This window comes from Panthera pardus, unplaced genomic scaffold, assembly GCF_024362965.1.
Source record: "Panthera pardus isolate Hobbes unplaced genomic scaffold, ASM2436296v1 HiC_scaffold_16, whole genome shotgun sequence".
Taxonomy (NCBI): Eukaryota; Metazoa; Chordata; class Mammalia; order Carnivora; family Felidae; genus Panthera; species Panthera pardus.
Genome location: NW_026526721.1, coordinates 47,593,914 through 47,620,891, shown reverse-complemented (window position 1 = coordinate 47,620,891; position 26,978 = coordinate 47,593,914). Strand labels below are relative to the sequence as shown.

At 40.2% G+C, this 26,978-nt stretch overlaps 1 protein-coding gene across 2 annotated transcripts in view; it reads right to left on the bottom strand.

Moving 5' to 3' along the window:
• Positions 1-1,350: 1,350 nt before the first annotated feature.
• LOC109266309 (cell cycle control protein 50C-like) overlaps positions 1,351-26,978 on the bottom strand; it is a 33,675-nt gene continuing 8,047 nt past the window's right edge. For both annotated transcript variants that reach the window (XM_019448158.2, XM_019448159.2), the window contains exons 4-8: positions 19,626-19,727; positions 18,549-18,636; positions 18,016-18,156; positions 4,470-4,679; positions 1,351-1,707 (exon numbers count right to left, since the gene is read on the bottom strand). In XM_019448158.2, the coding sequence (XP_019303703.1) occupies positions 1,517-1,707; positions 4,470-4,679; positions 18,016-18,156; positions 18,549-18,636; positions 19,626-19,727 (732 nt within the window). In that variant the 3' untranslated portion in view covers positions 1,351-1,516. The remainder of the gene's footprint in view (positions 1,708-4,469; positions 4,680-18,015; positions 18,157-18,548; positions 18,637-19,625; positions 19,728-26,978) is intronic.

Sequence of the window (26,978 nt, the reverse complement as noted above, 5' to 3'; positions counted from 1 at the left end):
GCTTTACTAAGTACTTCATTCAGTCTTCTTTAAGTTACCTTCAGCAAGGGGGTGCCTGGGTGGCTTAGTCGGTTAAGTGATGACTCTTAATTTCATTTAAGGTCATGGTCTCATGGTTCTTGAGTTGGAGCCCCACATCAAGCTCAGCACTGCAGTGTGGAGCCTGCTTAGAATTCTCTCTTTCTCCCTCTCTCTCTCTGCCCTTCTTCGGCTTGCTCTCTCAAAATAAATAAATAAACATTTTATATATATATATATATATATATATATGTATATATATACACACACATACATATATATATACACACACATACATATATATTTATATATATTTAATATATATTATTTATATATTTAATATATATATTTAATAATTATATATATTTAATATATATTAATATAATATATTATATATATATTTAAGTTACATTTAGTAGGTATTTAAAACTTTTAAGATGGACCCTGAGAAGCTCCCTCAACACATATAATTCAAGTATTATAAATACATATCATTTGCTTTCCAGGATATATCATCTAATATAAGTTCTAGAATTGTTTTGTGTCCTTAAATGCTGAATACAACTTTTGAGAGAATCTACAACTTTCAGTGCTTCCTTCTTAGCTACATGGATAGCTTTAGGAAACCCTCCAGCCTTTCTTTTTGGTGTATTGCTATATATTGGGTGGTCAGAGCACTGCCATAATCTTTGCTAGGTATATACTTAGCAGAGAAAACTGAGTTTTGAATCCCTAGAAAGGAGAGAACATTGAATAAATGTTTTTAAAAATCATCCTGATTGCTAAATTCACTGCTCAGCAATTGTTAGAAAGTCTGTAATTTCTACTAGGCAATGAAGACTCATGGTCTGAGACTGAGGTTAAAAGTCTTTGGGACCCCAGACTTACTTACTTATGTCTGCTGATGGCATTCTTTCCTAGGCATTCACTGGCCTTTGGCACAGGGCTTCAAATAAACACCTGAGACTTGGTTTAGAACTCAAGGATGGGGGCACCTGGGTGGCTCAGTCGGTTAAGTGTCCAACTCTTGATTTCGGTTCAGGTCATGGCCTCACGGTTTGAGTTTGAGCCCGGCATTGGGCTCTGTGCAGACAGTATGGACCCTGCTTGGGATTCTCTCTCTTTCCCTCTCTCTCTGTTCCTGCCCTACTTGTGTACTCTCTCTGTCTCTCTGCCTTTCAAAATAAATAGATAAATTTAAAACATTAAAAGAAAAGAACTCAAGGATGACTTATCTTTCCCATTCCAAGGACATTTTACTATATACATAATTATGCTGTTCCATCCTTCCTCCTCCACCGCTTTCTCCCCCACTTCTTCCTCTTCTTCACCCTGAAACTCTCAGTATTTTTCTTTCTGGGATTGCACTTGGTTGGTCAATCCAGTTCCCCTTGATGAAACATCCCAGTCATTTCAAGCCTTGTCAGAAATCATTGGCTCTGTTAGTTGCTTCATTGTCCATTTCTGTGTTTTCTTGTTTTCTTTTTAAAACTTGACTTTACCGCTCGATGAAGAGCGTTCTCTTTTCTTTCAGCATCAAGTGGATTGCCATCATGGAAAAGGCAGCCAACCATGTCACAGCTCCTGTCACTGTGTAGGCGAGACCTAAGAAAAGGCTACTGCCTCCACTCCATGTCAGGGTGGAAAGAACAACTGATTTTTCTCCTTTGAACCTGGTTACAGGAAAATCTAAAACAAGAAGACCTGTTAAGGACCTATTTCAACACTGTCAGCTCTACCACTGTATATCCTCAATATAGTACCAATATAGTATCCTCAATATCTGAACCACATAAATTTGTTGTTTTGTAGGTTAAAAGAATGGTTGAATATTCAATGTCATATTGTCTAATGTTTACCAAGCAGTGTGGTGTATCTTGCTGGAATGAAATTAAGTAAAAAGAAGCCTTCTCTCACCATAGCTCTAGTCTGTAAAAGAACTTCTGACACAAATACATCAGAATGGCTTACGGACAACTAAATTATGAACAAATATATTTAATTTCCTTTGGCAGACCCAAGGAAATGAAAAGAATACAGATGGGTTTTACAGCAAGCCTAAATTTATGTTTATGAATCAGGAGACCCAACGTAGGCTAAAGTCCTTCATAGACTGTTTGAATTTCTACCTGAGGGAAAATTCTTCAAGACCAGTGAAGAAGCAAAAATAATGAGATAGACGGCAAAACATTTTTGGTGGGAAAGCTAAAGGTGGTGCATCCATTTGGGTTTTGAAAAAGCAAACATCCCTCACTGCCGGGGAGAAAATATTTGAAGTGGGTTTGCTATCATTAGCATTTTAATGATGTCATTTTGATTATGCATGTGGCCTGAGGTTTTTAAACATCTGGTGCCTTTTGTAAACCAAACTAATAAACAAATAAAGGCTTCTCATAGCAACGGCACAGGACAGAAGCATTTCCCAGCAAAGCTCTTAAAAGGCCTCGAATCACTTGGCAATATGCGATTTAAAGGCACAAGGAAATTAACCAGTTTCCTAACAAGGAAACAAGTTCTCTCTCTTTCTTTTCCATCAGAATTCTTCACTGTCACAGGTCCTTGAGTGCCACCTTCACCCACCTGCCTGTTTTCTTTCCTCAGTTCCATTAAGATCATTTCCTTGCACAAAGAACATCTTTTTCCCCTTAGGAGTGGTAGGTGTTTGCTGCAGCTTACATATAGCTGTTCTCCTTGCATAGCAGCCAGGCCGTGAGGCAGGCTGGGTACCGCTCACATCAGGGCTCAGCATGGTGAGCACAAGTATAGGACTGAAACTCAGGATCTAGGTTCTGCTTGCTAGATTTACACTTGAGAGTCATCAGCATTAAAATATGACTCTGAGCGAAGTCACCTGAGGAGAGCTTGTCTCCAGAGGAGAAACAGAGTGTCTCCTTTGTTTGGAACCCATGCTTCTCCTCAACTTGAAACTCCTTATCATGCATTGTGAGGACATGATTGATTTTTTTCTTCCTGTTTTGTGATTGCTACTGTAACTGGTAAGGCAGCCATAGACAAAGTTGGTGGCACCGGAAGATCTAATTTGAGAGACCACTGTCAAGCAACTTTCAATCTCAAATTTTGGGGGGGGGGGCGTTGCTAAAATCCTATTAAAAAGGTAATAGTCTTTGGCTTACTCTTTGATGTGTATGGATAATGCTGCATAAGAGAAATCAGTTTGTGGCTTTCATTTTCATTTTGGGAGACATGAAAATGAACAAACTGAAGGCAAACTGTACTCCTCATCAGTGAACAAAAAGGAGGCAACAGGGCTGAGAAGTAGAGACTGTGTCACGTCGGTAGGGGCGTCTTTGACTGAGGAAGGTCCCCCTCCCCTGTCAGGATGGAGATATCCACAGTCCAGGATAGAAGAGAAGATGGAGCTGGGAACTGGAGCACATGCAGTCAATTCACTTATTCTCAAGTATTTCTCATTCAAGCTCCCTGAGAGGTATAGAAACTAAGGAGGGAGACAGCTTTGTGTTAAGATCCTCTGGCCTGCCACGGGCCCCAAGACCCAAGAACAATCCCTAGTCAGTAGCCCTGAGATGCTACTGGAAGTGCTGATGCTTATTTGGGCTGATGTCCCAAAGTTTTTACAAGCCTTGGAAAGTTTCAGCTTCAAGGAGAATTAGGAAGAAACTTTAAAGTCTGATGATGACAGTGAGTATAAATTGCTTATAAATGTATATATTTTTTAAAAAACAGTGTTTGGTGTCATTTTGAAATTAAGTCTTCTTGTTTTTAGATCAAGAGTTACATTTGTATTTTTGAACTAAGTAAAAAATTCAGAATCTCATATGAAAGCATGTATCTCCTAACTTGGACCTTATGTCTGTAACCAAGGCACTGACCCCTACTAGCTGGCTTTGTGCCAAAGGAGGGAAGAATAGCGTCTTCAGAGCACAGCTTACAGCACACATCACATGGGTTGGATGAACCCGACCTGCTTCTTGAGTCCGGGGCTCCCTTGGTCTATAGTTTTGCCTAGAATAAAAGGCTCTACAGTCTCAGTTTTCATTATTTTTAGCTCATTTTCTACATTTACTTCTTATCAAATTGCTCTCTCTTCATTACTATGGTCCTCCAAACTCATCCCATCTTACATAGCAGTCTTCTCCTCTCTGTTAAAGATCTCAAGGCTCCGTGGTACTTAATCTTTCTTGGAGGATAGAAATATCCCTCCTTACTTACCCATATCTACTTACCTGATACTGCTTTACTGTTATTCCTAAAAAACCTATTGTACACATTTGATTACATAAGGTGTAGAAAAACAGCTATATGGTGGCAAGTGAAAGTATTACCTATGAGAGAACTATATATTTCTTCTTCATATAGATAGATTAGATTGTAGAATAGAAAAGTAAAAAATGAAATAATTCAACAACTAGTGCCCAGATAGACACTGATTTTCCTTCATCCCCAGGAGCAAAAGTGGTATAAAAGGATACTGTAGGTAATGTTGAAACTGTAGTTACCAGCAGGCAAGCCTTCAATAAAATACTGTACTCGATTGAGTCGACGGTATAGTTTTTTGAAAGTGGGAAAGGCAGCTGTCCGCATCCACACAATGAAGTCATCATTGAGGAAGCCATTGTTTTCTGTATCCTCTAAATCCAGTTCATAGACAGATTTAGACCAGAATGGGGGCTTTGCGGTTCCTGTGGGAAGAAAATAATGGACATGGTTGAAAGAAATCATCTATACCCATTCAGTTTTCCTTAGAATGTAGAGAATGAAAAAACTTTTGCATTCTTAAGAGAAATAAAAATTAAGACTTTAAAAAAAGTGTGTGTGTGTGTGTGTGTGTGTGAGCATGTGTGTGAGCTCTCTGAATACATAACCACTAAAAATAATGGATTAAAAAGACTCTAGAGAAATGTAGGGGAAATAATGATGATTTGTCATAGGGTTAAAAAAGAACAGAGTATCAAATTATATGTATATTATGTGTTCAACTACATTAAATGCATATAAAACACTGAGAAAAAACAGGTAGAGAAAATTATAATAGTGGTTGTATTCAGTGATATCATCATAGGTTCTGTATTTTCTTTAACTTCATTAGTAATTTAAAGAGAGAAAATTAAAACAAGATATGATCATTTCACCTAACTTGGTTAATTGGTAAAGAGAACAAGAGTGACAACCCTTGATGATGCAATGGAAATGGGAACTCTTGAACAGAGCAGAGAAATGTGTGGATTAATAACACCTCTGGCAATCTAGGAATGTGCATCAAAAAGTTTGATAAGGGTGCCTGGGTGGCTCAGTTGGTTAAGTGTCTGACTCTTGATTTTGGTTCAGATCATGATCTCACAGTCTGTGGGTTCGAGCCCTGCATCGGGCTCTGCGCTGACAGTGCAGAGCCTACTTGGGATTCTCTCTCTCCCTCTCTCTTTGCCCCTACCCCTGTCTCTCTCTTGCTCTCTCTCTCTCTCTCAAAATAAATAAACTTTTTTTAAAAAAAGGTTTAATTATATTTTGGTCTAGAAATTCTACTTCTAGAAATGTAATCTAAGGAAATTATCATGTCTGTGCATGAAGATCGTGTTAAACAGAGATTCTCTGCAATAGTGTGCCTAAGAGCTAAAGGCTGGAAGTGAGGAGGAACTGGTAGATGGGAGGAGGTGAAGAGCAAAGGTACTGCAAGCCTCTTCTAAATCCAGGAGGCCTAGTCGGTTTGGGTGCTGTGGGAATGTTGGAAGCACAGGAGGGAGGGCCAGTGCCAGGAAATGAGTCTGTTGAGTTTAGTCTCATTCTCATACTTCCCACTTTAGGGCCCATGGTGGGCATGTCTGCCTCTCCCACTCTACAGCAGACTCTTGAGTACAATGTCTTCCTCATCTTTTTTCTGCTGGCATTTAGTCTAGTGCCTGGCACATAGTAGGTATTCAATATATGCTCAATAAAGGAATGAGTGGTTCTAATTAAAGCTGACAGAAGTTGATCCTAAAAACTATATTGAATTTTAAAGAATGAGTTAATAATGGAAAATTGTTTAGTGAACTTTTTAGTTCCAGACAATTGGTCCTAGTATTTGTAGAATACAAAATGAAAAAGGGAAAACCACTCTTTCTCAACTCTGACAATTAACTAAACTATTTTCTCTTAAAAGAAACCCAGTCGTGTTTTCTAAGCATGGGGTGTGGTGCTGGTAAAAGTGAGTGCTGTGTTTGGTTGGATTAATCTGTTGAAGTATGTTTGTATTCTTAAACACTTCCTCAGGAAATAATCCTTTGCTGGAGAAACTTCCTCTGCAAATTTTGTGGAGCTCACCTATTTTGACCCTTCCCAAAACTTCAATCACTGTTGCCAGAAGAATTTTGATAAAAATTGAAATTGCCTTTGGTACCCATACTGTGGACCTCACCCTCTGTCTACTTTAGCCAGAGACATGCCCTAAGACAATGTGTCCTATGGGCATATTGACACCCAAGTCACCCAAGGAGCTTGTTAAAAATGTAGGTTCAAGCATGCCTTCTCCTACCAACCCCCGCTCCCACTCCATCCCACTACTGAAGAGTATAAGAAGTGTGGTTTAAGAGGCACCACTTTTCTTCATTTTCCAAGTTGGGTCATTTACTTTTATCCATTCATTCAACAATAAGCTTTTCTTGATTGCTCACTATGTATGAAGGAACAGGGATATAAAACTTCCTAATTTCCTCAGGGAATTCACAGACTTGAAGTGGGGATGACAAGTATTCAAATAGATAATTACAAGATAACGTGGTAACTCTTACAGTAAAGGTAAGAACAAAGTATAGCAGGAGATGAAAGCCAAGGCCCCTTTGTGTTATAGGCCTGTGGTTATGTGGGAAGACAAAACTATAGAATGCTGCCAAGTTCCTTTCAAACAGTAGGAAGTCAGTCAGAGATAAAGTGACCATACATGCCCGTTTGCCTAAAGTAGTTCCAGCTGATGTCTGTTGTCTGTTATCCCAACTGACTTAGCATTTACCCCAAACAAATAATATGTTTATAACTCCATCCCTCCACCTTCCAGGTCTTAACGGGTAGTGTGTAAAATACCAATGTGCAGTGAATGGAGTACTTACTTTAATGTGTAATTAGTGAAAGATAACCAGAGACCCTTTCAATCAAAACACTACATATTCCTGTGACCTCTGCCAGCTGTTTGACACTCCAACTGATTAGGTCATAACCTCACTCTTGGCCTGTGAGATGCATGAAGATGCCAGTCTATAAGCCAGTGGGATCAGTGGGAAACATGGGAAATTATAGGTTACATTATACATACATGATATATGTGGGAAATAGATGCTGAACGGTCTTGCTGAGAGTCATCTGAACTCCCCTGCAACTGTGGTTTTATTATTTATTATATGGTGCAAATATGTAACTATTTTATTGTTTGGTACCAGTTTTTATTTGCTAGTAAGTCCCTGTAGCTGTGAAGAGTTAAAAAGGGAACACATATGTTTAATATAAAATTAAGTACAGTTTCTTGAGAAAGTTGATGAATGTGAAACTTGCAGTGTTAGTTGACATTTACCCCACAACAGGGGAATCATTGTGATGTCAGTGACTGAGTGAAAATTAAAAGACATAAATCTGCTGAAGAACATCAGAATCTACTTTAGAAGTTTGTGGCTATTTTTAAAAGAGTGTATCCAAAGACAATGCTTTACCTCAGATAGCTACAGAAGGTCTATTTATATCTAATAATGTGAGCACGACCTTGACTTGTCATTTAGATCAAGTGAGCTTCCTTCTCCTTTCATTTAGAGGGTTTGTTGTTGTTGTTGTTGTTACCAAAAAAGAAAAAAAAAAAAGCTTTCATGTTTTGCCTCCATTAGCACAAAAAAACACTTTGTAAACAGTTAAATGAGGCAAGTTTTACATTAGTGTCTTCAGATGTTTCAAACAGAAACATCAGACAAGTTAATTATAATGCTGGTCTGATTTTTTGGGTTTGATTTTTCATGGAATCAAAGCAAGGCTTTTAGATATTCAGTCTTGAAAGATAAAGCCTCTAATATTATAATAAATTTATTCTAAATTCAGTTAAAAAATTCAAACAGCAAGTGTAAATTTTTGGCTTTGTAGTGATAACATAAATACAAACGTGGTAGAGCACAATATCAGAACAAAGATAATGTTCTTAATAAATTGAGAAATTTACACAACAGTGTTCTTAAATTGGTTGTAGTACATACATAATTTATAATTATATCCAAACAAGCTACACTATTTTACCAATCAAAAGAAGAGCTGTAGTTGTGCAAATTTAAATATTTTTGAAACTGAACTGCAAAATTTTTACAGTAATAGGGATGCTAAATTAAGGAAATACATCAGCATGGTATGTGGCCTGTCTTTGTTATATATCATCAACCAGAAATTTAGAAATGTTTGAGCCTTTGAAGAACTATTTTATATACCAAAAGATGTGTCCTACAATGATCTCAAATTTTTTGGTAAATAAGCCCTCTAACTTTTGGTTGAATTTAATTCAAAAGAGTTGAAAAATTTTAAACAAAGTATCCAAAATATGGAATATCAAAAAACTTCAGTTTTTGATTTAATGAATTATAGTTATTGAAAGCCAAGCTTACAAACAAGAAGATATTAAAATTTACCCCCCAAAAAGCAGGAAATTATTGAACATATTACATAATAAGAGTTCAAAATGTGTACAAATTTAAATTTTTAATTCTATGATTGTGGGGCACCTGGGTGGCTCAGTTGGTTAAGTGTCTAACTTGGGTTCAGATCATGATCTCACAGCCCGTGGGTTTGAGCCGTTGTCAGGCTCTGTCCTGACAGCTCAGAACCTGGAGCCTGCTTCAGATTTTGTGTCTCCGTCTTTCTGTGCCCCTCCCTCACGTTCTGTCTCTCTCTTTCTCAAAAATAAATAAACATTTAAAAACAAATTCTATAATTCTGGGGCGCCTGGTTGGCGCAGTCGGTTAAGCGTCCGACTTCAGCCAGGTCACGATCTCGCGGTCCGTGAGTTCGAGCCCCGCGTCAGGCTCTGGGCTGATGGCTCAGAGCCTGGAGCCTGTTTCCGATTCTGTGTCTCCCTCTCTCTCTGCCCCTCCCCCGTTCATGCTCTGTCTCTCTCTGTCCCAAAAATAAATAAAAAAAAAAAACGTTGAAAAAAAAAAAATTCTATAATTCTGTTCTGGATATTTCAATTTATGTAAAAACTCTTTTGATGGAGCTCCTATTTTATTTATTTATTAATTATTTTGTTTATTTCATTTCATTGTCTTTTCTTTTTTTTTATTTATTTATTTTTTATTTATTTTTTTTTTAATTTTTTAATATATGAAATTTACTGTCAAATTGGTTTCCATACAACACCCAGTGCTCATCCCAAAAGGTGCCCTCCTCAATACCCATCACCCACCCTGCCCTCCCTCCCACCCCCCATCAACCCTCAGTTTGTTCTCAGTTTTTAACAGTCTCTTATGCTTTGGCTCTCTCCCACTCTAACCTCTTTTTTTTTTTTTTTTTTTTTTCCTTCCCCTCCCCCATGGGTTTCTGTTATGTTTCTCAGGATCCACATAAGAGTGAAACCATATGGTATCTGTCTTTCTCTGTATGGCTTATTTCACTTAGCATCACACTCTCCAGTTCCATCCATGTTGCTACAAAAGGCCATATTTCATTTTTTCTCATTGCCACGTAGTATTCCATTGTGTATATAAACCACAATTTCTTTATCCATTCATCAGTTGATGGACATTTAGGCTCTTTCCATAATTTGGCTATTGTTGAGAGTGCCGCTATAAACATTGGGGTACAGGTGCCCCTATGCATCAGTACTCCTGTATCCCTTGGATAAATTCCTAGCAGTGCTATTGCTGGGTCATAGGGTAGGTCTATTTTTAATTTTCTGAGGAACCTCCACACTGCTTTCCAGAGCGGCTGCACCAATTTGCATTCCCACCAACAGTGCAAGAGGGTTCCTGTTTCTCCACATCCTCTCCAGCATCTATAGTCTCCTGATTTCTTCATTTTGGCCACTCTGACTGGCGTGAGGTGATATCTGAGTGTGGTTTTGATTTGTATTTCCCTGATAAGGAGCGACGTTGAACATCTTTTCATGTGCCTGTTGGCCATCCGGATGTCTTCTTTAGAGAAGTGTCTATTCATGTTTTCTGCCCATTTCTTCACTGGGTTATTTGTTTTTCGGGTGTGGAGTTTGATGAGCTCTTTATAGATTTTGGATACTAGCCCTTTGTCCGACGTGTCATTTGCAAATATCTTTTCCCATTCCGTTGGTTGCCTTTTAGTTTTGTTGGTTGTTTCCTTTGCTGTGCAGAAGCTTTTTATCTTCATAAGGTCCCAGTAATTCACTTTTGCTTTTAATTCCCTTGCCTTTGGGGATGTGCCGAGTAAGAGATTGCTACGGCTGAGGTCAGAGAGGTCTTTTCCTGCTTTCTCCTCTAAGGTTTTGATGGTTTCCCGTCTCACATTCAGGTCCTTTATCCATTTTGAGTTTATTTTTGTGAATGGTGTGAGAAAGTGGTCTAGTTTCAACCTTCTGCATGTTGCTGTCCAGTTCTCCCAGCACCATTTGTTAAAGAGACTGTCTTTTTTCCATTGGATGTTCTTTCCTGCTTTGTCAAAGATGAGTTGGCCATACGTTTGTGGGTCTAGTTCTGGGGTTTCTATTCTATTCCATTGGTCTATGTGTCTGTTTTTATGCCAATACCATGCTGTCTTGATGATGACAGCTTTGTAGTAGAGGTTAAAGTCTGGGATTGTGATGCCTCCTGCTTTGGTCTTCTTCTTCAAAATTACTTTGGCTATTCGGGGCCTTTTGTGGTTCCATATGAATTTTAGGATTGCTTGTTCTAGTTTTGAGAAGAATGCTGGTGCAATTTTGATTGGGATTGCATTGAATGTGTAGATAGCTTTGGGTAGTATTGACATTTTGACAATATTTATTCTTCCAATCCATGAGCAGGGAATGTCTTTCCATTTCTTTATATCTTCTTCAATTACCTGCATAAGCTTTCTATAGTTTTCAGCATACAGATCTTTTACATCTTTGGTTAGATTTATTCCTAGGTATTTTATGCTTCTTGGTGCAATTGTGAATGGGATCAGTTTCTTCATTTGTCTTTCTGTTGCTTCATTGTTAGTGTATAAGAATGCAACTGATTTCTGCACATTGATTTTGTATCCTGAAACTTTGCTGAATTCATGGATCAGTTCTAGCAGACTTTTGGTGGAGTCTATCGGATTTTCCATGTATAATATCATGTCATCTGCAAAAAGCGAAAGCTTGACTTCATCTTTGCCAATTTTGATGCCTTTGATTTCCTTTTGTTGTCTGATTGCTGATGCTAGAACTTCCAGCACTATATTAAACAGCAGCGGTGACAGTGGGCATCCCTGTCGTGTTCCTGATCTCAGGGAAAAAGCTCTCAGTTTTTCCCCGTTGAGGATGATGTTAGCTGTGGGCTTTTCATAAATGGCCTTTATGATCTTTAAGTATGTTCCTTCTATCCCGACTTTCTCAAGGGTTTTTATTAAGAAACGGTGCTGGATTTTGTCAAAGGCCTTTTCTGCATCGATTGACAGGATCATATGGTTCTTCTCTTTTTTTTTGTTAATGTGATGTATCACGTTGATCGATTTGCGAATGTTGAACCAGCCCTGCATCCCAGGAATGAATCCCACTTGATCATGGTGAATAATTCTTTTTATATGCTGTTGAATTCGATTTGCTAGTATCTTATTAAGAATTTTTGCATCCATATTCATCAGGGATATTGGCCTGTAGTTCTCTTTTTTTACTGGGTCTCTGTCTGGTTTAGGAATCAAAGTAATACTGGCTTCATAGAATGAGTCTGGAAGTTTTCCTTCCCTTTCTATTTCTTGGAATAGCTTGAGAAGGATAGGTATTATCTCTGCTTTAAATGTCTGGTAGAACTCCCCTGGGAAGCCATCTGGTCCTGGACTCTTATTTGTTGGGAGATTTTTGATAACCGATTCAATTTCTTCGCTGGTTATGGGTCTGTTCAAGCTTTCTATTTCCTCCTGATTGAGTTTTGGAAGAGTGTGGGTGTTTAGAAATTTGTCCATTTCTTCCAGGTTGTCCAATTTGCTGGCATATAATTTTTCATAGTATTCCCTGATAATTGTTTGTATCTCTGAGGGATTGGTTGTAATCATTCCATTTTCATTCATGATTTTATCTATTTGGGTCATCTCCCTTTTCTTTTTGAGAAGCCTGGCTAGAGGTTTGTCAATTTTGTTTATTTTTTCAAAAAACCAACTCTTGGTTTCGTTGATCTGCTCTACAGTTTTTTTAGATTCTATATTGTTTATTTCTGCTCTGATCTTTATTATTTCTCTTCTTCTGCTGGGTTTAGGCTGTCTTTGCTGTTCTGCTTCTATTTCCTTTAGGTGTGCTGTTAGATTTTGTATTTGGGATTTTTCTTGTTTCTTGAGATAGGCCTGGATTGCAATGTATTTTCCTCTCAGGACTGCCTTCGCTGCATCCCAAAGCGTTTGGATTGTTGTATTTTCATTTTCGTTTGTTTCCATATATGTTTTAATTTCTTCTCTAATTGCCTGGTTGACCCACTCATTCGTTAGTAGGGTGTTCTTTAACCTCCATGCTTTTGGAGGTTTTCCAGACTTTTTCCTGTGGTTGATTTCAAGCTTCATAGCATTGTGGTCTGAAAGTATGCATGGTATAATTTCAATTCTTGTAAACTTATGAAGGGCTGTTTTGTGACCCAGTATATGATCTATCTTGGAGAATGTTCCATGTGCACTCGAGAAGAAAGTATATTCTGTTGCTTTGGGATGCAGAGTTCTAAATATATCTGTCAAGTCCATCTGATCCAATGTATCGTTCAGGGCCCTTGTTTCTTTATTGACTGTGTGTCTAGATGATCTATCCATTTCTGTAAGTGGGGTGTTAAAGTCCCCTGCAATGACCACATTCTTATCAATAAGGTTGCTTATGTTTATGAGTAATTGTTTTATATATCTGGGGGCTCGGGTATTTGGCGCATAGACATTTATAATAGTTAGCTCTTCCTGGTGGATAGACCCTGTGATTATTATATAATGCCCTTCTTCATCTCTTGTTACAGCCTTTAATTTAAAGTCTAGTTTGTCTGATATAAGTATGGCTACTCCAGCTTTCTTTTGGCTTCCAGGAGCATGATAAATAGTTCTCCATCCCCTCACTCTCAATCTAAAGGTGTCCTCAGATCTAAAATGAGTCTCTTGTAGACAGCAAATAGATGGGTCTTGTTTTTTTATCCATTCTGATACCCTATGTCTTTTAGTTGGCGCATTTAATCCATTTACATTCAGTGTTATTATAGAAAGATATGGGTTTAGAGTCATTGTGATGTCTGTATGTTTTATGCTTGTAGTGATGTCTCTGGTACTTTGTCTCACAGGATCCCCCTTAGGATCTCTTGTAGGGCTGGTTTCGTGGTGACAAATTCCTTCAGTTTTTGTTTGTTTGGGAAGACCTTTATCTCTCCTTCTATTCTAAATGACAGACTTGCTGGATAAAGGATTCTCGGCTGCATATTTTTTCTGTTTAGCACACTGTAGATATCGTGCCAAGCCTTTCTGGCCTGCCAAGTTTCAAAGGAGAGATCAGTCACGAGTCTTATAGGTCTCCCTTTATATGTGAGGGCACGTTTATCCCTTGCTGCTTTCAGAATTTTCTCTTTATCCTTGTATTTTGCCAGTTTCACTATGATATGTCGTGCAGAAGATCGATTCAAGTTACGTCTGAAGGGAGTTCTCTGTGCCTCTTGGATTTCAATGCCTTTTTCCTTCCCCAGTTCAGGGAAGTTCTCAGCTATAATTTGTTCAAGTACCCCTTCAGCACCCTTCCCTCTCTCTTCCTCCTCTGGGATACCAATTATGCGTATATTATTTTTTTTTAGTGTATCACTTAGTTCTCTAATTTTCCCCTCATACTCCTGGATTTTTTTATCTCTCTTTCTTTCAGCTTCCTCTTTCTCCATAACTTTATCTTCTAGTTCACCTATTCTCTCCTCTGCCTCTTCAAGCCGAGCCATCGTGGAATCCATTTTGTTTTGCAATTCGTTTAAAGCGTTTTTCAACTCCTCGTGACTGTTCCTTAGTCCCTCGATCTTTGTGGCAAGAGATTCTCTGCTGTCCTGTATACTGTTTTCAAGCCCAGCGATTAATTTTATGACTATTATTCTAAATTCACTTTCTGTTATATTATTTAAATCCTTTTTGATCAGTTCATTAGCTGTTGTTATTTCCTGGAGATTCTTCTGAGGGGAATTCTTCCGTTTGGTCATTTTGGAGAGTCCCTGGCGTGGTGAGGACCTGCAGTGCACTTCCCCTGTGCTGTGGTGTATAACTGGAGTTAGTGGGCGGGGCCGCAGTCCGACCCGATGTCTGCCCCCAGCCCACTGCTGGGGCCACAGTCAGACTGGTGTGTGCCTTCTCTTCCCCTCTCCTAGGGGCGGGATTCACTGTGGGGTGGCGTGTCCCGTCTGGGCTACTTGCACACTGCCAGGCTTGTGTTGCTGGGGATCTGGCGTATTAGCTGGGGTGGGTAGGCAAGGTGCACGGGGGCTGGAGGGGCAGGCTTAGCTCGCTTCTCCTTAGGTGATCCACTTCAGGAGGAGCCCTGTGGCAGCGGGAGGGAGTCAGATCCGCTGCCGGAGGTTTGGCTCCGCAGAAGCACAGAGTTGGGTGTTTGCGCGGAGCGAGCAAGTTCCCTGGCAGGAACTGGTTCCCTTTGGGATTTTGGCTGGGGGATGGGCGGGGGAGATGGCGCTGGTGAGCGCCTTTGTTCCCCGCCAAGCTGAGCTCTGCCGTCCGGGGGCTCAGCAGCTCTCCCTCCCTTTGTCCTCCAGCCTTCCCGCTTTCCGAGCGGAGCTGTTAACTTCTGACCTCCCAGACGCTAAGTCGCGCTTGCTGTCGGAACACAGTCCGTCCGGCCCCTCCGCTTTTGCCAGCCAGACTCGGGGGCTCTGCTTGGCCGGCGAGCCGCCCCTCCGCCCCGGCTCCCTCCCGCCAGTCCGTGGAGCGCGCACCGCCTCGCCGCCCTTCCTACCCTCTTCCGTGGGCCTCTGGTCTGCGCTTGACTCCGGAGACTCCCTTCTGCTAATCCTCTGGCGGTTTTCTGGGTTCTTTAGGCAGGTGTAGGTGGAATCTAAGTGATCGGCAGGACGCGCTGTGAGCCCCGCGTCCTCCTACGCCGCCATCTTCCGGAACCCCCCCTCTTTTTTTTTTAAAGTAGGCTTCGTGCCCAGTGCAAAACCCAACACAGAACATGAACTCATGACCCTGAGATCAAGAGTCAGACGCTTAACTGACTGAGCCACCCAGGCACCCTGGAACTCTTATTTTTAACTGAATAAAAAATGTTTTTCTCTTCCAGAATTAAATGATATCAAGAAAGTTTAATATTGTATAGCATCTGGAGGAGGGGCCAAAAATGGCAGAACAGCATGGAAATTTTTTTTTGCATCTCTTATCCCTGAAATGCAGCCTGATCAACACTAAATCATCTCACACACCTAGAAAACTGATTTCAGGATTAACACAACAATCTGCACAACCCAAACCACAGAACTCAGCAGGTACATGGTGCAGAGAGGTGAACTGGGGGAGAGAGAAGCTGTGGAGGGCAGGGAACTGTATTTGCTTGTGGAGAGAGGACAGAGATGGGGGAAGAGTACTGGAAAATCAGCCCCCCACCCCAAAAAAAAGCAGCTGGAGAGAAAGTGGAAAAGTGGAATCAGTCACAGGGACGGAACAAAAAAAAAGGGAGAAGGGAGAAAGGAGAGGGTTTAAGTTCCATTAAGACTCTATAAACAGGGGAAGCGCAGAGTCTGAAACTCTGCAGCTTGATACCTGGAAGTGCTCTGGTGGGAAGGGCAAATCCCCAGGAGCAGAAAGCGAGGTCACACGGGAGAGGTGGTTCCCCTGCTGGGAGGACATTTGGTAGAGGCTGTGTGGCCTCCCCACAGGCAAAGGCCCCAGCGGACCCTGGAGAACAGCCACATTGGCTGGTGCTGGAACAAGGACATTAAGGGGAAGCCTGTTGCCAGATGTGTGTTGTGATTTTCCATAAACCCTGAAACACTGCTGCTACAAGATCACGTGAACTGTTTTTGGAGTAGACTGGCACCCAGCTGCAGTCTCTGGGCATCAGCAGCAGCAGTCTCCCAAACAATCCTGGGGGTGGGTCGGCACCCAGCCATTGCTCAACAAGACCCTCCTCCAGAAGGTCTGAGCAGGTCAGAGCTGCAGTCCCTCAGAAGTCAGGGGTTGGGAAACACAGCCCCATCTGAGTCAGGTGCCGCCTGGCAACCTGACTGCTTGGTCACAGACAGTGTAAAAGCGGGTAGTGGACAGAAGCCCAAGACAAAGGAAGGGTGCTTGATTGCCAGTCACAGAGAGCACAGAGTTCTGATACTAGAGACTGGGTAGCTGGGTGACACCACTTTCAGCCCTTCTGCACATGGGCATACACACCTACATACGCCACAACAATCCACCCCAGAAAGCTAAGCAGCACCATCTAGTGGAGAACAGACCTTTACACTAAACCCTGCCTAACTGGGCCAACAGTGCTCTTGACAAACACGTCTCTCCCCCTGCTTAGTTTATGGACTACAAAGTGCTTCATAGCTTCACTTCTATGGGAAACCAGATGTAATTTCAATGGTACTTCATTCTATTCGCTGGACCTTTTATTCAATTTTTTTTCTTTTCTTATTCTTGAATACAGAAAAAGAAAAAATCTATTTTTATTTTCTATTTTTATTAAAAAGATTTTTCTTTAACTTTTTCTACTATATTTTTTACATTTTTAAAATTTTAAAAATTCTATTTGACTTTCATCATTTTACTTTATCCTATTCAAAGCATTTTCCTTTTTTACCTCTTTTTTCCTTTTCTAATTTTTTCCTTTTATTCTCTAATCTGTCAAGCTTTTTGGGGTAGTATTGACATTTTAACAATATTTATTCTTCCAATCCATGAGTATGAACTGTTTTTCCATTTCTTCATGTCTTCTTCAATTTCTTTCATAAACTTTCTATAGTTTTCAGCGCACTGATCATTTACCTTTCTGATTAGGTTTATTCCTAGGTACCTTATGGTTTTTGGTGCAAAATATTTCAATAAAATGTTTTTAAAATAATAGAACAGATTCATTAGAAAAATAAAGAGGCATGTGGGTTCCCTGGGTGGCTCAGTTGGTTAAGCATCTGACTTCAGCTTAGGTCATGATCTCACAGTTCATGAGTTTGAGCCCCACATCAGGCTCTGCGCTCGTAGCTCAGAGCCTGGAGCCTGCTTTAGGTTCTGTGTTTCCCTCTCTCTCTGCCCCTCCCCTGCTTGTGCTCCCTCTTTCTCTCTCAAAAATAAATAAATGTTAAAAAAACTATAAGAAAAAATAAAAATACAGAGGCATGTAATGAAGACAGATATGGCCAAGAAACTGATTAAAGTATGTGACTATCCAGAATAATTATTCTGCTTATGTTATTTTTAATATTCTAATAATAAAGTAGTTTTTTTAGGTTGTTTTAATATACACAGATATGTCATTTTAAGTTTTGAAAGAATTGCATTTTAAAATAGTTTGTATAGAATTATTTTACAGGCCCACCAATAGGGTAATGTCAATTTATTGATAAATAAATACAAATTTCAAACAAACATATGACTTGACTTATTCTAGTGCCCCTTTTTACTCTCAAAAGTGCACCAGGTTGGACAATAAATTACATGGTGACCCTAATTACAGATGAAGCAACACGTTTTTTAAAACATTGCCTTTTTCCAAATGATAAACTGAAAGAACCAGGGCACCAATCATTTCATGTTTCTGATAGGTATGTGATGGAGGTGCCTGCAGGTAGGCAAAGAGCAAAACAGAGGTCAACAAAAAGTAAAGAAGGAGGTATCATAAACATTTCCCCATATATAAAAATCAATGTTTCTGTAAAGAGGTAAAAATATTTAACATATGTATCTTACCTGTAAATGCACTAGAAAGATTAATGGCAGTTGGATTCCGAAACTTGACATACTTATCTGTCCACCATGTAATTCCGCTCCTTAGCATTGGGACTTCCATATGTATAGATGAATTAAGGTTGTAGGAAAGAATGATGGTATCTGTAAGGAAATTAAAATTGTCAGAGATATAAGCAAGCATTTTTGCCCCACTTCAAAGTACAAAACCAGACACAGATGAAAAATAAACTAGGGTTTCAGTAGACTCTCAACATGCCTACATGCAATAGGTGTTGGAATTATAAGACTATTCTTTTTCTTGCCAAAGCCTCAAATATTGGAAAATACTGTCAAGCTCCATTTAGCTCATGTTCCCTAACTACTTCAAATCTCTGGTAAGGGAGAACTTATTTGCAAATGAAATACCATAAGTCAATGGATAATGCATACAAAAATTTTTCTTGAACTGCCAGTTGCAGAGTTGATCTTCTGGACATTTAGGTTATTACACGCTTATGAAAAGGCACACCATGGAGACAGGAAAAGTCACCTACCATTGAATATGCTGTTGGCAATAGCACCACAAGGAGCGATGGGGGTCCCATTGTGGGACTTGCTAAATGGAGCACAGTTTCCAACATCCTGGATGCAAGATGATACAGTAAAGAGAAATGCTTTGGTAAACTCTCTTAGAATGTTAAAAGTGACAACAATGGCAATGTAAATCAACCCACAGTAATTTATTCACACATAACAAGATTATGGACTGCTACCAACTTTTCCCAGACTTCTGGCTCACTTAGACTCAGAAATTTTTGTGTTTTGGAGACACGTGTGTGTGTGTGTGTGTGTGTGTGTGTAGTTTTTTCCCCCTTATTAACAATATGTAACATACCAATATATCTGCAGAAAGGAACTTAACTTGCTGGCTGTGCTAAATATCACACTAAGCTACACTGAAATACATTTTTAAACCCCTTTTTTTGTCAAAATGTAACTCATATTCTGAAACTATACAAACGGTGGGTTTATATAGCTAGATGACTTATCACAGGGAATCCATACAGCTAACTACCAGAATGTATCTAAAAAGAGTGGTTGCTAAAAAATCATTTGATTATCACTTGCATATAATAATCTCAGTATGGAAAAGGTTTCCTTCTAGCTTTTTTTGCTAGCGTGGTGAGTATCATTTATCAAGAATAAAATTTTGTGTTCTAGGTGAGAAAGGGTATTTAATTAAACCAAAGTCTTTTAATCAATCAAGTAGGGCTGAATTTCCTTAAACTGGTCTGGAGTGAAGGTCCCAGTTATTGGAAGAACAATGGTAGGTATACAGGGAACTGGATTGAGACCAACCACTCAGAGTTACTACCAAAGTGGTTGGTGCAGGAAAGTATAACCATTTAATTGGACAAGATACACATTACTGTTTTGAAGAGAGAAACCATGCCTCTCAATAGCAATTATACTGAAAACCCAGCTCCTTCAATTTATGCAAGAATGAAATGAGCATTCCTGCCTTGTAAAACTTTACGTTTTTAGTTTATTTTCCAAACTCTCTTTTAGACTGAAAGATCCACCTGGTTTTTAAAAAAAGGAGTATTATACCAAATTAAATAAAGTCTTACCTTTAAATCTGTACCCACCAGTTGGCTATTACTTCTGGATAGAATATATCGATAAAGATTCTGATAGAAGCCATATAACTTGTAGTACAAATAAACATTGCCCTGTAAAGGAGAAAAGCAAGAAGAGGAGAGTTAGAAGAATTAACTAGAATATTAATAAACACAGACAGGATTTCTGTAATAAAAAGTACCACAGAAAAAAATTGATGGGAACTGAAAATTTCTTTCTTAAAATTTTTTTCAAATTTTATTTTACAGAAAGAGAGCAAGCGAGCACAAGTGGAGCAGGGACAGAGGGAGAGAGAATCTTAAGTAGGCCCCATTTTCAGCCCTGAGCCCCACGCAGGGCTTGATCCCACAACCCTGGGATCATGAGCTGAGCTGAATTCATGAGTGTGATGCTTAATGGACTGAGCTACCCAGGTGCCCTGGGAACTGTAAGTTTCTTTATATCAAACAGAAACCCAAGAAATCATTTTAAAAACTCAGTGATGGAAAATCCTCATTTACACAGAATTATTAAAATAACCAAGTAATTTATTTGAGATGATTTTGTAAGGGCTACTGTGTTTCTGCCACGAAAAGATTTTAAAACCAGGCTTTTGTATTCTCAATATATAAAATTGATGTAACAAATATTGTTGTTTCCTAGCAATAGTAGGAAAAATGCTTTGCCTAGGAGTTGTGGTAGGCATCAAAGCCAATGATTTCAAAGCAAATCCTTGAACATATTTGAAGCTGGAACCACCAAGCATATTTGGGTGCATGTGAAAGGCATGAGATTAGCCCTGTGTGGTCTGTCTGGCTCTAGGGGTTTTGTCTTTGTATCCCTAGGATCTAACACAGTACCTGGCACACAGCACTTGCTCAAGAAATGGTGAACCATTCATTATGGACAAAAAAGGGGAATAGAATAACTCATGGTTCTGAAAGAAAGGTGATTTTCACCTTAGTGATAAGTCACCTTGTTGCCATGAGAGATGGTCCTTTTCATGTATGCTGTCCTATGAGGCTGCCTCATCACAGGCTACCAGCATGCTTATCTTTATAGTGACATACCCAAATTCTCCAGCAGACTTGATACAGATTTTACTAACAGCATATATGATGCAAATGGAAATGACCAATGTGGCTGTTTATAATTAATATACTACCTACCTCCAAAATAATGAAGGCCTGCATCCAAAAATATGAAGGCCTTTATTAAGTGCTCTCCATATGTTAGATGCTATATTCAGTGCTAGAAATACAAATATATTCCTTTACAATCTCCTGAGTCAATTGATTCTCTTATACTATGGAAAAATGGCATTTTGGAAAGGCTTCTGGTCTCACCCCAAGGACACTTATGTGGGTGAGTATGGAAAATGTGAGCTGGTACTCAGGGCAGGCTGGAAATAAGGGTCATGGTAACTGTGGCCAGTTACAGAAAACAACAAAGGCTGAAGAGCTCAGTCCACTTGTAAGAGAAAAGTGTCTGGAACACCAAGAAAGGGGAGGCTCTGAGTCACGACAGAGAGGTAGGCTGCAATACCATAAACAGAGAGCGTGTAAGGCGAGCGAGCCAGGCATAGCAAGAATGACTGATCACCTTTCCTCACCCAACAAGCGAACCTCTATTGTTGACCCATAACTATAGAAAATATGAAACCCACAGAGTGGAATTTACCATACATTTTCTTGGAAGCTAAAAAGAGAATTCCACTTACCCAAAGTTATATGTTCATATAAAGGACAAAATAAACAGGCAAAGAACACTCACCACACCAGGGACAGAAGTGTTTCAATAACCTTTTTTCAATGATTCTTTGTCCAAGATTTAACTTAACAAAGCCTCCCAGATCATCATCTTTTTTATTGGTCCTAGAGGCATAAGGTACTTTATGGTGTTGCTTCTCTTTAAATTCAGTGGCACTTTGTGTAGGATTCCTAGTTTAAGGCACTCTTCTGTGAATTTACTGACTAGCATGTGTAATGTGTGCTAACTGGTGAACCGAAGGCCCTGTTGTTGCCCTAACTGGTTTGGTTGGATTTTTATGAGAACGTCTTTGCCTGGAAAGGAATGGTTAGCAACTGGTAACATTTATTTGACTTAAAGGTTTCAAAGGACACAGACAGATGGAAACTAAAGCCCTTTAAGAATTTATCTTTTTGAATTTTTTCTTCAAAAATTTAAGTACTCTGAGACTCCAGGAAGGAATCAACCCTGCTGACACCTTGATTTCAGACTTTTGACTTCCAGAACTGTGAGAGAATGGTTTTCCATTGTTTTAAGCAACCCTCCTGCCCTGCCAGTTAAGCAACACTAACTTTTTTTTTTTCAATTGAAGTATAGTTGATACCCGATGTTATATGAGCTTCAGGTGTACAACATAATGATTTGACAAGTCTACACATTATGCTATACTTACAATTGTAGCTATCATCTGTTACCATACAATGCTGTAACAACACCATTGACTATATTGCCTATGATACACCTTTTTCCCTGTGACTTATTCATTATATAAATGGAAGCCTGTATCTCTCATTCCCCTTCACCTATTTTGCCCATGCCCCTACTTCCTCCCTCTGTCCACCACCAGCTGGTTCTGTGTTTATGAGTCTGTTTCTGCTTTTTAAGCAACACTTTAAAAAAAAAGTTTATTTATTTTGGGAGAGACAGAGAGACAGAGACAGAGAGAGAGGGAATGAGTGGGGAGGGGCAGAAAGAGAGGGAAAGAGAGAATCCCAAGCAGGATCTGTGCTGTCAGCATGGAGCCTGACATGGGGCTCCATCCCACGAACCATGAGATCATGACCTGAGCCAAAAACCAAGAGTCAGACACTCACCTAACTGAGCCACTCAGGTGCCCCATAAACAATACTTTTACTTTGGGGAAGCAGCATGGTGAGTTGAGGAAGGCAAGAGAGGGCATAGCTGTAGAGAACTAGGATTCCGATCTATAAAAACACATATGTAAAACTTCCCTCACTGACTGCAAATATCGCTTAACCCAAGTAAAACTCAGTAATTTCCTTACAGTTTATATCTGACTTACCTAAAAAATTGATTAGGGGTGCCTGGGTGGCTCAGTTGGTTAAGTGTTCAACTCTTGATTTTGGCTCAGCTCATGATCTCAGGTTTGTGGGATCGAGCCCCCAGTGAGGCTCTATGCTGGCAGCGCACAGCCTGCTTGGGATTCTCTCTCTCCCTCTCTGTCTGCCCCTTCCTTGCTTGCATGTGCACTTTCTCTCAAATAATAAATATATAAACTTAAAAAAGTTGATTAACACTAGCCATAATCAATATAGATGTATTCAGAATATTACTAATGCCAACATGCTTTCATTTGGGATCATAGGGGAAATAAAGGGTCACATAAAACCAAAGCTTCCTAGGACATAAAGCCATACAACTTAGGACTTTATATTTCCTGCATTCATTTAGTCTTTCAACAAACATTTTCCGAGCATCTAACACATAAAATAGACTGTGCTGGGTACTGTGGAGGAAGCAAAGATTCATATGTTCATTCAATAAACATTAATTGAGCACCTATAGTGTGCCAGGTAACTTATAGGTGCTTGGGACACAACAGTGAGAAATGGACAATAAACAATACTATATCACAAACTATTAATTTATATGGCAAGTTAGAAGGTGATAAGTACTAATGGAAAAAATTAAAATTACAGCAAGTTAACAAAGATCAGGAGTATTACAGGGGTGAGTTGAGTAGATATGTTGCAGTGTGAAATAGGATGGCCAGTGTAGACCTTACTGGGGAGAGGGTTGAGTCAAGACCTGAAGGAGGTAGGGCAATTAGCCAAGTGTATGTCAGGTACAGGGACAAGGCAAGAGAATGCCTGACTTATTTGAGGAGTAAGGGGTCCATTGTGGTGAGAGTGGGGTTGGGGGAAGAGAATGGAGGGATTGATTAGGTCAGAGAGGAAATAAGATGACAAATCATGTAAGGCCTTGTAAGAACTTAAGATTTCACTGGGTAGAAAGAGGAGCCATACGGGGATTTTTTTTTTTTAAGTTTGTTTACTTATAATTTTTATACCCAACATGAGGCTCAAACTCATGACCCTAAGATTAAGACTCATGTGCCCTTCCAACTGAGCCAGTGAGGTGCCTCCACTGCAGGGATTTTTTTGAACGAAGGAATAACATAGGTCTTAGGATTTAAATTCTCACTCTGGCTGCTATATTGAAACATGAATATAAGCAAGGAGACCTATTAGGAGGCTATTTCAGAAATCCAAGTAAGAGGTGGAATGGCATGGAGCTAGGTGGTAGCACAAGGGGTGGGAGAAGTGGACAGATCCTGAATATATTTTGAAGGTAGAGCCAACAGGATGGATTGGGTGTGAAATATCAGAGAATAAAGGGAGTCACAAATCACTCCTAGGCTTTTGGCCTGAGCACCAGAAGAATGGAGCTATTTTCAACTGAGATTGAGAAGTCTTTGGATGGGTTAGGGGTTTTTGTTTTTGCTTTTTTTTGGTGGGGGAAGAGGGGTGCAGTGGATAAGGGGAGAAGTGGAAACCAGGAATTCAGTTTTAGAAATGTTGACTTCAGATATCGATTAGACATCCACATGGTGACATTAGGAAGGCAGCTGGAAATACAATTGTGGATTTGGAAGAGATATTTGGGATAGAGATATAAAATGGTGTTGGCAATAGATGGCATCTAAAGTCTGGAGATAGATGACATTTCCAAAAAAGTGAATGCAGTTAGAGAGGAGAAGACTGAAGACTGGGACTAAAGCCCTGTGGATCTCAACATAAAGAGTTTGGGGAAAAGGAAGAACAGCAAAGGAACCCAAGAAGGGCAACGAGAGGGCTAGGAGGAAAACCAAGACAGTATGGGATCCTGAATGCCAAGAGAATAAAGTATGTCGAGGATGAGGGGGTGGTCACCTGTGTCCAGTGAGTGATAAGGTACTAAGGACTGACTGCTGGATTTATCAACATAGAAAGTCATCGGTTTCCTCACAATTTCACTGAGTGTTAGGGGTAAAAACCTAATTGGACTGGGTTTAAGAGAGAATGAGTAGAGAGGAATTAGAAGTAGCCAAGATAGACAACTCTTTTGAGGAGTTTTTCTGCTAACGGGAAGAAAGAAATGGGACAATAGCTGGTAGGGAAATTGGGAGAACAGAAGAGTAGTTTGTTTATCTGAAGAGAAGTGAAATAATATGTTTTGTATGGTGGGGATGATTGAGGACAAAGAAAAGCTGGCGATATATCAGAGGACAGAACTGCTGAATTAAGTCCTTATAGAGGCAAGAAAAATGGCCTCTATGCACAAGTGGAGGCAAGACTTCAAGACTGGAACGGGGATAGTGTATCTACGGTAACAGGAGGGAAGGTTGAGCGTGTGGTGCAGACACTTGCAAGTGGGTAGCTGTGGTGTGACATGCAGAGCATGATCCTTTAAGTGGGGGAAATGCGTCCACAGGATATCACACAAGTGATTATAGGTTCATCAGAAGAATGAAAGCAGTGCTCCCAGGAAACAAATGTGGGCAAACTGTTTCTGGAGACATGAGTGAAAAGGAGGCTCAAGGAAGGCTTATGAATGTTAGGCATCTAAAACAAGTGGCAGTGAGTGGGGAGATTTTCCAGGCAAATTAACAGCAGAAACATAGAGTTCTATCAGGCAAAAGCAAGTTGGCCAGTTGGCAGAAGTACAAGGTCTCCTTCCTCCTTTACCTTTTTATGAAAAGGTAGCTGGGCCTCAGGTGGTCAAAGAGCAACCTGAAACAGTGCTTTTTTGGGGGGCAGGGAGGACAGTGAACTGAGTTTACGTGGTTTAAAGTAGGGAAAACCAAAGGCTGGGAGTGCAATTAGGTATCTCTGATAAGGGACCAGGAGGTCTGAGCTGAGGCAACGCCTAAATAATGGAGGGGACAGAGTGGTTGGAGAGATGGATTGAAGAAAAGTGCCTACACATCAGAGGCTTAGATGAAAAAGGAGCAGGCAGGGTAAAGTCACAGAGGAAAGTTTAGAGCCTTGGTGATGAGATCTTTACCAGAAAGGGAAGTGATGAGGGTTTTTCAGGAGAGGATGGTGAGTCTGGTTTGGGACCAGCTGAGTTGGAGGTGGAAGCAGGGCCTTGCGGTGGGTAGCTAAAGGGGACTGCTCAGTGGGAAGCTCAAGAGAAGACCTGCCTATACTTAGATCCTTCCATGCAGAATCATCTATGAAGAGGAGGGAGAAGGATCAACCAGGTCAGGGAGGAGGACGCCATTGGTGGAGGGGTGTGGAGTCCAGAGCACAGGACAGGACCTTTGAGGAGTTCAAGGGAATATAGTTTTTTCATTTCTTGAGTATCAGGTAAGATAAAGGATGCCTCTGGGATCTGCTAATACAGGGACAGTAATTGAGGGATGACCCCAGCTGTCATGCTCTGAAATCATCCTGTGTTTACACCAAGGCCATGATGTCCCTGACTGCTCCCAATGGCTGAGCACAGTGGAGATACTGAGGCAGACTTCTTTAGGGACTCTCTTTTGGCCTTGCTGAAACTTTCTAAAGAGTACACTGCAGTCTAACACATTTCTCCCTCACTTCCTTCCTCCTTTCCCTCCTTCTCTTTCTCCTCTCCTGTGCCTTTTCCCCTCCTTCCTTCTCCCCTTCCCTTTTCTTCACAGGGGTCAGAGTTGTGTTGTGGTCTGACAGCTGTCTCAGTCTCTTCTGGCTCTCTCCCCATTTTCCCTCACAGGCAGTCCCTCCAATAAATCTCTTGCATGTCTAATCCCGTCTTGGCATCTGCTTCTTGGAGGACCCAGACTAACACAAGACTTTAATCAGACCAAGAGCAGGAACTTCTCTTAATATTTCTTTGGCACTTCTCAGTGCCTGACAGTGAGCGAGGCCAAGAGTTGCCTTAGGGATTAGAAAATTGTATATGTAGACGGGAATGCAAGCTGGTGCAGCCACTCTGGAAAACAGTATAGAGGTTCCTCAAAAAACTAAAAATAGAACTACCCTACAACCCAGCAATGTCACTACTAGTCATTTATCCAAGGGATACAGGTGTGCTGTTTCGAAGGGACACATGCAACCCCATGTTTATAGCAGCACTATCAACAATAGCCAAAGTATGGAAAGAGCCCAAATATCCACTGATGGATGAATGTATAAAGAAGACGTGGTATATATATACAATGGAGTATTATTTGGCAATCAAAAAAAATGAAATCTTGCCATTTGCAACTACGTGGATGTAACTGGAGGGTATTATGCTAAGTGAAATTAGTCAGTCAGAGAAAGACCATAATCATATGACTTACATCATAAGAGGACTTTAAGAGACCAAACTCATGAACATAAGGGAAGGGAAACAAAAATAATATA